Source organism: Zingiber officinale, chromosome 8B (assembly GCF_018446385.1).
Source record: "Zingiber officinale cultivar Zhangliang chromosome 8B, Zo_v1.1, whole genome shotgun sequence".
Lineage (NCBI taxonomy): Eukaryota > Viridiplantae > Streptophyta > Magnoliopsida > Zingiberales > Zingiberaceae > Zingiber > Zingiber officinale.
Genome location: NC_056001.1, coordinates 95,691,339 through 95,701,816, shown reverse-complemented (window position 1 = coordinate 95,701,816; position 10,478 = coordinate 95,691,339). Strand labels below are relative to the sequence as shown.

General features: G+C 34.2%; 1 protein-coding gene across 1 annotated transcript; it reads left to right on the top strand.

Annotated features, from left to right (window-relative positions):
* Positions 1-512: 512 nt before the first annotated feature.
* LOC122016564 (proteasome subunit beta type-4-like) lies at positions 513-4,483 on the top strand. Its single transcript, XM_042573905.1, has 7 exons — positions 513-661; positions 733-788; positions 1,644-1,720; positions 2,451-2,580; positions 2,770-2,929; positions 2,998-3,183; positions 4,166-4,483. The coding sequence occupies exons 2-7, from the start codon at positions 742-744 to the stop codon at positions 4,277-4,279; spliced, it is 714 nt and encodes a 237-aa protein (XP_042429839.1). The 5' UTR covers positions 513-661; positions 733-741; the 3' UTR covers positions 4,280-4,483.
* The last annotated feature ends 5,995 nt before the right edge of the window (positions 4,484-10,478 follow it).

The window sequence follows — 10,478 nt, the reverse complement described above, 5'->3', positions numbered from 1 at the left end:
TCAATATTTGAGAATATGGATATAATCAAGAGAATTAGTCAAATATATAGGAACTAATTTTATATCAATCTTAGGTCGTATGATTCATCAATTAATTTTGTCCAAAATCAATTTTGATATAAAAGTAAATCGATTCAACTGATTTTTATTAAAAGTTGATTGATTTATTCAAAATTTTGATATAAAGAAAAATCGATTTAACTGATGTTAAAAACCAGCCAATTGATTTTTAAATGGAAATCAATTCAATTATTTTTTAAAATTATTTTTTTAATCAGTAATCAATTGAAATCAATTCAATTATTTTTAAAATTATTTTTTTATCAGTCGACTACTGATTAAAAGTAAAATTAGAAATGAGTACTTAATTTAGAAATTTTAAAAAGAGCCTAGACGATTTGATAATTTGAAAACTTATCAAAAGTGTTGTTATAATGATGAAGTAAATCGATTTGTTCATTGGGATGAGTCATGAGCCTATTCTCTCTAATACAGTAAAAGTAAAAGGGAATCTGGGCCTAGGCCCTACTAATTCAGCCCAAATAGTATTTCTTGGGCTACAAGTCACAACAGAATTGCTGGCGTATTTGTTTCTTCCGCATCGAGCTTTTCTTGCTTATCGACGAACCCTAGAGACTTCCTCTTTGATTCACAATTTCTGGTTAGTTGTTTGCTGCTTACTCGATTCTTGGAATTCCTTAAACCAATTCTTTGTTTTCTTTTTGTTTGCAGACATTGGCCATGGAAGCTTCGCTAATCGTAAATAATGGTGCTACTGAAAGGACCTTGTATGGATCTCGTAGTATCTTCCTCGCTTTCGTAACTTTTTGATGATCATGATTGGTTCCTCAGTGAAATGATCTCACTATCAATTTAATCTCGAGATTCCGAGCGTCGATCTAGCGGTTTATTCTATCAAACTATCGAAGAAGTTCTTATTTAGCTATTTTAGAATCTGGGGCAGCAAGAATTCATGTGATGATTTCTGCAATTTAAGCTGACGCTATAATGCAATAATTCGTCCAGTTTTTTACTGGTTTGATTTATAGATGCTGGGAGCTTATGTGGGCTCGGGTACCATAGCAACAGATGATTGAATTTGAGCGTAAATATGTCGTTTGAAAGTACCTTACGCATGGACTTCTAGGTGCTGGGATTAAGGTCGTTGATCTCTATAGCATCACTTGCTAGTAGAAATCACTTGGATAATTTCCAACAAGGCATGTAATTGAGAGATCATGCACATCTAGAAAGCTTGTGGCAGAGGAAATCTTTGCTCCAAGGTTATCAAACATTTTGTGCATACCTGACGACAATTTGCTTCTAACAATAAGAAACAAGAGAACCAAATCTAACATTAAAGCAAATAGGTTAACCTGAATTTCATTTGAAACTGAACTGTATCACTTGCTATTCTCGCATATAGGATGACACTTCTCAGTCTTTGATATGAAAGTTTATTCAATTTCATTAGTAATTATTTATGATTCATCAGTATTCCGTGTTATAGATAATATCTATATGATAATTGTGTTCAATCTATTCTTTTTAGTGTCTTCCCAACTTTCTATAATTTTGAATAATACTATCTTATTTGTTCATACCAACTAACATAATATTAAACTTGTCAAATATTTTGACAGGAATCCATATGTGACTGGAACATCAGTGATAGGAATGAAATATAAAGATGGTGTTATCTTTGCGGCTGATACTGGAGGTTGTTTTCTTTGAGATTTTATTTTATTTTATTTGTAGTATTTTTCAGTTTTCACTATTATATCATAGTGAAAAACCTTACCAAGAAACTAGTTGAAGAAGCCTCCTGATGATGTTACTTTGATATGATGTAGATTGTTTTCTACGAAAATGCTAACACTGGGTTTAATATATTTCTCAGTGACTTGTCTAGATGGAATTAAAGAAGACATAAACAGAAGTTGAACAAAATTATAACCAAACTAGTGGTTGTGCATGTATTTATACGCACATAAAATATGCAGACAAGGTCATAGAACTGAAATTGGTTTAATTAATTTTTGATCTATTGGCCTTTAACTTTGTGATCCTTTTCTTCCCCTCCCCTTTTTGTCTTTGCTCAAAGGTGAGCAAAGCCTAAGGATTGTCGTAACCACACTAAATGAGAGGATGGATATAATTTATTACCAGAAATAACAGAGGAATCCATCTAAATTTGATGGAAAATTAGAAAACGGCTGATACACTAAACTCTTGGAAATCTTTGCAGATGCAAATGATAATGAGACAACAGTGAAAGAGATGAAACTCAAATACGAACAAAAAAAAATTTGAGTTCTTGCAGTAGCAGTGTCAATAAAGAATTACTTTTAAAAAAAACAGAAAGATGAAAATGCAATAAGAAATATAGTTGATTGTTCCATTGCTGCTATGTTTTTTCTCGCCAACATTTGTTGATTGGAAATCTGCAGGTTCCTATGGTTCGACTTTGAGATACAAGAGTGTGGAACGTATAAAACCTATTGGGAAACACTCTATCCTAGGTGCAAGTGGTGAAATCAGTGATTTCCAAGAGATCCTGCGCTATCTCGATGAGCTCATGTAAGAAATTTGCTTGCATATTCAAGTATGGGTTGCTACACCTATTACTTTTGAAATAGTCAGCAAGTCTTAGTTGGTGAATATCTGGTTGAATTTAAGTTGAGCTAACCTCATGTAGTGTTGGAATTTCATGTATCTGTCTTTTACCTTTTCATGTATTAACAAGAAGCATTATTTATTTTCCCCTAGCTTGAATGACAACATGTGGGATGATGGGAATTCACTTGGTCCCAAGGAGATCCACAACTATCTAACTCGAGTTATGTACAATCGGCGCAATAAGTTCGACCCTCTTTTTAACTCACTTGTTGTTGGCGGAGTGAAGAATGGACAAAAGTATCTTGGGATGGTATGTAAATACCTTCTTGTTTTTGTTTGTGTTTGAATTAACTTAAGAATGGAATGCCCATATTATAGGTGAGTATGATTGGCACACATTTTGAGGACAATCATGTGGCCACTGGATTTGGAAATCATCTTGCAAGGCCATTACTTCGTGCTGAATGGCGTGAAGACCTGAGCTTTGAAGAGGCTGTTAAGCTGATGGAGAAGTGCCTGCTTGTGCTCTTATATCGTGATAGATCAGCAATTAACAAGTTTCAGGTATAATCTCCCAACTGGCCTAGATTGTCTTTTTGTCATTATTGATATGCAACACAAACAAGGGGAAAATGAGTAATGTTAAGTGTGATTATGTTCAACTTCCATTTATGCGTTCATACATATATTCTCCATTCACTTTAATGATAGTAAATAGACAAACGAAAGAGAAAAGGGTTATCTGACAATAAATGGGTGGAGAAGGATGTGGACTTTAGTGAGATTAAAACAATTGATTTTCTTTACAACAAAAAAGGAGTGAAAGGAAAGCATGACTGAAAGGTCGGGTAATTTTTTGACAATACCCTTGAACTTTGGATTGACTAGTTTAAGTTGAATTACTGGAAGAAAAGATAAGTGTGCTAGGAATGGCCATACACAAGATCCAATGAACTTGATTTATGGTCTTGAGTTTGCGTAGGGAATGGAACAAGAGTGGGGCACATCTCAAAAGATGTCCTTCTCATAGACGGAGGGAGATGAAGAAACACCAGATTTGCTAGTGAAAACAATACATCCAAACTTAACTAAATATTTTTACCCAGTATAGAGGACCATTTCGTAGCTCTGAGTGTTTGCTTATGCATTGCTGGCTACTTGGGTTGCTTCAGAAGACAGTTGATTAACGACTAATTAAACATATTTACTTGAATAGATTTTGCGATCGATGTGTTCATTGAAAAGATAGTTACATAATGTTTCAGGTCTAGATGAGATATGCTACTAAACTAATAAGACATCTGGATATTTGCTGCTTTCTATTGGACAATTGTCGTAATGCACTAGGCATTCACCTTAGCATACCGAATAATGGCAATCTTCAAAAAATCTCAAATGGGTGTTGCATTGTCTAGCTCAAAGATTTCCTTTGTATTCTACCATGCAGCAAGATCTGTGATGATTGTTGATCTTATTTAATAAGTGCGATAATTCTCCCCGTCAAACTTGGAAAGCATGGTTTCTTAACACTTCAATTACATTGCAGATTGCCAAGATAACAGAGGAAGGAGTGACCATCTCTCAGCCATATGCTCTGAAGACCAACTGGGGTTTCTCTGCCTTCCAAAACCCAAGCAAGGGAGCTGAGGGAACATGGTAAAAATTGCTATGCACTGAAGGAGTGGTGTGTTGATATCGTTCTAGTTTCTTGGGCAGAAATCTAAAATTATGGAGACAATGTCGTGCACTTGTTAAACTGTATGTGGATGCATTGTGATTGACTTTGGCGAACTTGTTCCAAAGATTTATTTTGTGCCTCGCCCCGGAGTTTGTTTTAGAAATTTTAATTTGCCCTTGGTTCCAATTTATGTTTTGCCTGCCAATTTATGTCTTGAATGAAAGTGAAAAAATAGAGTTATTTATTTTGTCTTATGCTTCATTTGGAGGAAAAGTATAAACTTTCGAAACTTATTTATTTCTAGAATAAGTTTTAAAAAATAAGTTTAGTTTATTTTAGCCAGAGCTATTGATCAATGTTTTTTCCCCGTCGAATCAGATTGAAATAAATTTTGGTGAAATTGAAAAAGGGCTAAAGCATTTCTTCCCTTGCCTCTATTTTCACCAAAGAGAACGAACCAAAAAAAAAAAAAAAATTGATTCATGTCACGTCACCATTTTCCCTCGAAAAGATCCCTTGAAACGAAGCTTATTATATTTTAAATTATTTTAAAAAAAATCTAGATCGTTAATCCCATTGATCCAAAGTGTCCCACCGACCCAAATTCGGAAAGTACATATAGATTCAGTGGTTTTAATACGGTGGGTATATAATACGCCTTGCAAATCATTCATACTTGGTATCATCACATTGTGTGTTGGGGGTGTTATTTTAAATTGATTTTTTTAAAAAAATAATCTAAGTATTCAACTCTGTCTAATCTCGACTGACTCGGCATTATGAAATTTTTTATCGACTATCAGGATAAAGTAAGAAACGTTCATAGAGGTCAACCAAGCGACCAATTTTTTAGATTTGTCATCTACTGAAGGAAAATTCTTACAGTGTATCGTAAATTGAGATTCAAACCTTAGATATCCAGTTAACCGCTTGAAAGGTCTAACTACTGTATCATAGCCTTAGGGGTTTGCATTTAAAATTATTTTTTTAGTTGACACAATGTATCTAGCTATTCGAATTGGCTAATCCTGGAGATGATCAACGTTTGACTAATCCTGGAGATGACCGATTCAATCCCATAAAAGTTTCCTACCGGTCCACAAGATCAATCGGAAGATGTTTGTGATGGTCTATTCAGATGGTCCATTTTCTCAGACCCGCTACTCACTAGAGAGAAATCTCTCCTGTAGTTTACCATAGTTGAGTCTCGACCCTAAGATTCCTGAGATGCACCCTGGAGGTCTAACCACTTCACTGTAGCCCCGAGAGCTTGTATTTTAATTGACATGATAAAAAATAACTCCCATATTCCAAGCACTCCTCATCGTTGGTCCCACAATGTTAACGATGATCAAGCGACCTCTCTACGTGGGAGAAATTTTATTCCCTAAGAGAACATTCTGATCTCTTAGGAATTCGATCTCCGCTCTCATGTGGCAATCTACTACTCAAGTATCAACTCGGCTATACTTGTGGAAAACTCACTCATCCTAAGTGCCCTTCACCGTTGACCCCACAGTGTTGTATTTTAAATTGATTGTTGCAAAAGGAGATAACTCTCACCATGGGTAGCGATGACAACGAGTAGGATTTGGATTGGATTTCATATATTCCGTACTCATCCCTATTTATTAAATACATCCCTATATTCATCTTCATATTCATCGGAAGATCAGATATCCATACTTTACCCATGATTCTATTACTATATATAATTATTTTTAAAATAAATAAATAAATTATTTTAATAAATTTATGAATATTTATTAAATTCTTATATTCCTCGCGCTCCTTCGATTATATGAGGATTTCTCATGAAAAAGAAGATGAGATACGTGTTGGTAACCTAGAAAGAGGTAAAATAAATTTTTTTCGTAGGAAACAAACTAAAAAATTTTCTTTCCAAACAATATATATATATATATAGGGTAGAATATAAGTAGAATTTTATCACATGCACCTCCATATCCAAATCCAAAAATACTCATACCTAACACTCTGTTTGGGAGGTGAGGGAAGGGAAGGAGAACTTTTAACCTCGTTTGGAAATGAGTGAGTTACATAGATGAAGGGGAAGTAAAGGTAAGCTTTAACCTTGTGAGAGGGCAAAGAAGTTGAATTCCTTACACCCCAAATCGGAGTGTAAGGGAAAGGAGAACACAACTAAAATTTCTTTCAATATAATCCTTTGCCAAAGCTTGAGGAGGAGAAGATGACCGAGGCTCTTTCGACAAGTAGCAACCGTAGAGGTGACGTGTGACGGTGAGAGCGTGCTTGAGGAGGCGGCGATGGTGATGAGAAGACACCGCCACCTACTATTCTTCGACTGCTTGATGAAAAAGAGGGGGTAGCAATAGACTCATGGCGATGCGAGCATGTTCGAGGAGGCGACATTAATGGTGAGGAGATGTCAACGACGACTCTTCTCTGCTCAATGGGGAAGATGGGAGTAGGCGACGAGTGGATCACGCAAGCTAGAGGAGTGCGTCGTGCGCAAGGGAAGAGAAAAGCAGGACAAAATTAAATTTTGAATTAAAACTTTGATTAACATTTCAATTGATTTCTAATTTAAATGAGATATATAAATTTATTTTAAAATTATAAAAAAAAATTATTTATTATTTTTATATTATTATTAATTTGATTTAATTTATTCTAAAATAAATTTATGATGATGTATTAATGTGGATAATTTTATACGTTTAACCTTCATTCCCTTCCCTTTTTTCCTAAATAAGATAAATGTTAAGTTAATTAACCTTCCCTCCCTCCCAAATAAGAGAAAACTAAATATTTTACTTCCTTTCCGTTAATAAGCCTTCCCTCACCCCATACAAATATAGAATAAATATCAATTATTTAATTGGATCTAACCTTTCTCAATTCAAATCAAATATTAAATTTAGATGGAATTATTATCTCTAGCCCTCTAGCCTATGCAAGACCCTCCAATTATATTGGAGTAAATCAAGGCGCCATGATCAAAGCAGGGATCTCCTGATCCACATTTTTGTAAACTAGGAGATGGATCATACGAAATTACGATCGGATTATGATCGCGATCCGACCGCAATTAATTGTGATCCCTCTCTGAATTCACTGTCCCTCCCATGTTATAATTTAGTTTGAAACAAGCGGTCTGAGGTTGCTCAGAGGCCACTAGTGGTGGGCAAGTGGCTAGATTTCTGGACGTCGTACGGGAGGCAGCTTTTGGACGGCCTACGGTCGTCCGCTTCGAACCAAATTATAACATGAGAGGGGCGGTGAACCCAAGGAGAGATCGCAACCAATTATGGCCGGATTACGACCATGATCCAATCGTAATTTCATGTGATCCATCCCTTGTTCCACAAAAATGTGGATTAGAAGATCCCTGTTCCCGTGAACAAAGGTGCAGTCATGATAAATACTAGAAATGCAAAACATTCATAGAACCAATACAAAGGGAAATTGTAAACTTTAAGTTGATTAAAGCCAAATTCCTATACAATATCTTCCACAGAAATTAAAAACCTCGAAGGATAGCATTTTCACTGGAACCGACATATATAGCATGTGCATGGTTTCAGCTTTGTAAGAACAGCAAAAAAATGGAGTTTGTGGAGAAACTTCGCACAACAAAACAATAGAAAACAGTACAGGTTATGGAGACATCTGTAGATGCCAAAATAACAAACAAGAAACAGCCTTGTCAAGACGAATTCATAGAAGTTTTTTAAAAAATATTCATGCCTAGCATTGATTTTGTGAAATTTATTCCATATAGAGTACTAAACCCAGTTCAATAGACAGAACTATGTGCACAGTTTAAACAATTTGCAATACTGAGTAACATAGGTAATCACAAGTTTGACAAGTAAAAATCCATCTCTATCCCTGTTGTACGAGGCATACTTTTTCTAGGGATTCCTTAATTCAAACTTAAAGAAACTGAAACACTTTGCGATCATAAAAAACAAGTTGAAGGGCAGTGCTAGAGATATGAGAAGTTTGTAGCTCTGTTTCATTATAAGAACATGGCAAAATCCTATAGATCTTTTTTCAAGACAGAGAACCTGAATCTATAAATAACTGTTCCAAAGTGTATGAGAGATCCATGATTTCAGGAATGTTTTTAGTTAAACAAACACAAGGATCATAAAGTTGCAAAAAGTAGATAAGGTTCTACCCTGTGGAGGCAGAAACAGATCTCAGAAAGGATGCCAGCTGACTAGAAACCACATTATCAGATAAGTGAACAACTGACTAGAGAACTTTTAGGATAATTTTCCTTCAAAATAGTTTTAGAAAAAGCTAAGAAGCTCCCAAACAACTAAACAAATCTATGCATTGCTTCAACTTACACTAAACTGACTCAGCCTCCCAACAAAATGAATTACAATGTCCCAAACACTTATGGTAATTACTTGGATCATTTACTATCATCAAAATCTGTACAAGTTGATATTATCTTTAGTCAGACTAAAAGCAATCTAAGTATTTATGTTTAATAACGGTCATTAAGTAAAACATACAGATCATATATAAACATTTTATATAGGTGAGCAAAAAAATATTGTTACAAAGTAGCATCGTCTTTGAACTCCTTGCGTTTTTTCATAAATAGAAAAACATAATTTCATTAAATTTCTCACATTCCTGCTACAGGACAAGAGGAAATAGGAAAATGAACGGTCAGGAAGTAGGAAAAATAAATGGTGAAGTCATAGGGGTCTACCTCTGTCTACCACTGCTAATTGCTCTAGGAGGTCGTGTCTAGCCTTTAGTAGTGGACTCAGTATGCATTAGCCCTTAATAAAAATCTAGATATGCCAATTAAAGATTAAATAAACCAATATAGAGTATGCATATGCGCTAATGTTTTAAAAAGCCATTTTAGGAGATAGGCAATCATCCCACTGTATAGCCACCTAGGCAGAAAGTGAAAGCTTAGGCAGTTGATATTAAGATAATATTAAATTAAAATAGATTGATATTAATATTAAAACATGCCTACCACCCTATATATCCAACAAAGCATATGAATTAATTAAAACAATATTACTATCACCAGTAAACAAGTGATAATTGACAGGCAAACTCCTAACAACAATAAAACAAACTTATTCCACATTGAATCATAGAACACATAACTCATCAAAAACACATAAGAAAAACAATGTGCATCAAATCAATTATAAGTAATTAACAACAACAACCAACTCTTATCCTAATAGGTGGAGTCAGCTATATAGATTCTTCTATGTCATTAGGCTCTATCCCCTACTATATTATTATTTATATTTAAATAAATTTTATTTTATTTTACTGTTGCTAATCAAATCTTTTTTGGTCTTCCTCATTTGATTTGCATATTTGTCATAGTTTCACATCGCCTAACTGGAACAGTTATTGATCGTCTAAGTATATATTTGTATCATCTTAATCATATCTCTAAGAGTTTTTGTTCAATAGATGCAACTTCGACTTTCTTTCTAATTTTTTTTATTTCTTATCCTATCCATCCTTGTATGTCCGTACATCTACTTTAATATCTTCATCTCTGCAACTCTCATTTTATGCTATGTCCAAAAGTCATAACTCAACATTCAACTCCATATAACATAGCAGATTTAACTATCATTTTGTAAAACTTTACTTTTAAATCTTAGAAGTACTTTACGATCACAAAGAACACCGACGCTTTCTTCCATTTCAACCATCCTGCTTGTATTCTATGTAAAACTTCTCTCTCAACCCCTCCATCTTTTTAAAAAATAATTCTACATATATAAAGTTTTCAATTAGAGACAACTCACCATCTCCTATTTTAACAATCATCTCATTATATTTAATATTGCTTAACTTAAGCTTCATATATTCCGTCTTTACTCTACTAAATCTTAAACTTTTCACTTCTAATATTTCCCGCCAAAATTCGAGTTTAGCATTTACTTCTTCACATATCTCATCTATCAAAATAATATCATCAGTAAACAACATGCATCACAGTATTGTATCTTAGATGTGTCCAATGAATTGGTCAACGATAGACTTAGAGTCTATCCTTGATGTAATCATATATTTATAGGAAACACTTTGGTTAGTTTTGTCGTTACATCTTCAAACACATCCGTAATTAGTTCAATATATGTTATGCTAACACTTCTCTTTTCTAGAATTCTCCATATAATTTTCTTTG

Coding starts and splice junctions, on each gene's coding strand:
- LOC122016564 (XM_042573905.1), top strand. CDS start 742: ATGGAAGCTTCGCTAATCGTAAATAATGGTGCTACTGAAAGGACCTT. Junction 789..1,643: donor GGTGCTACTGAAAGGACCTT/GTATGGATCTCG, acceptor ATATTTTGACAG/GAATCCATATGTGACTGGAA. Junction 2,930..2,997: donor GACAAAAGTATCTTGGGATG/GTATGTAAATAC, acceptor CCCATATTATAG/GTGAGTATGATTGGCACACA.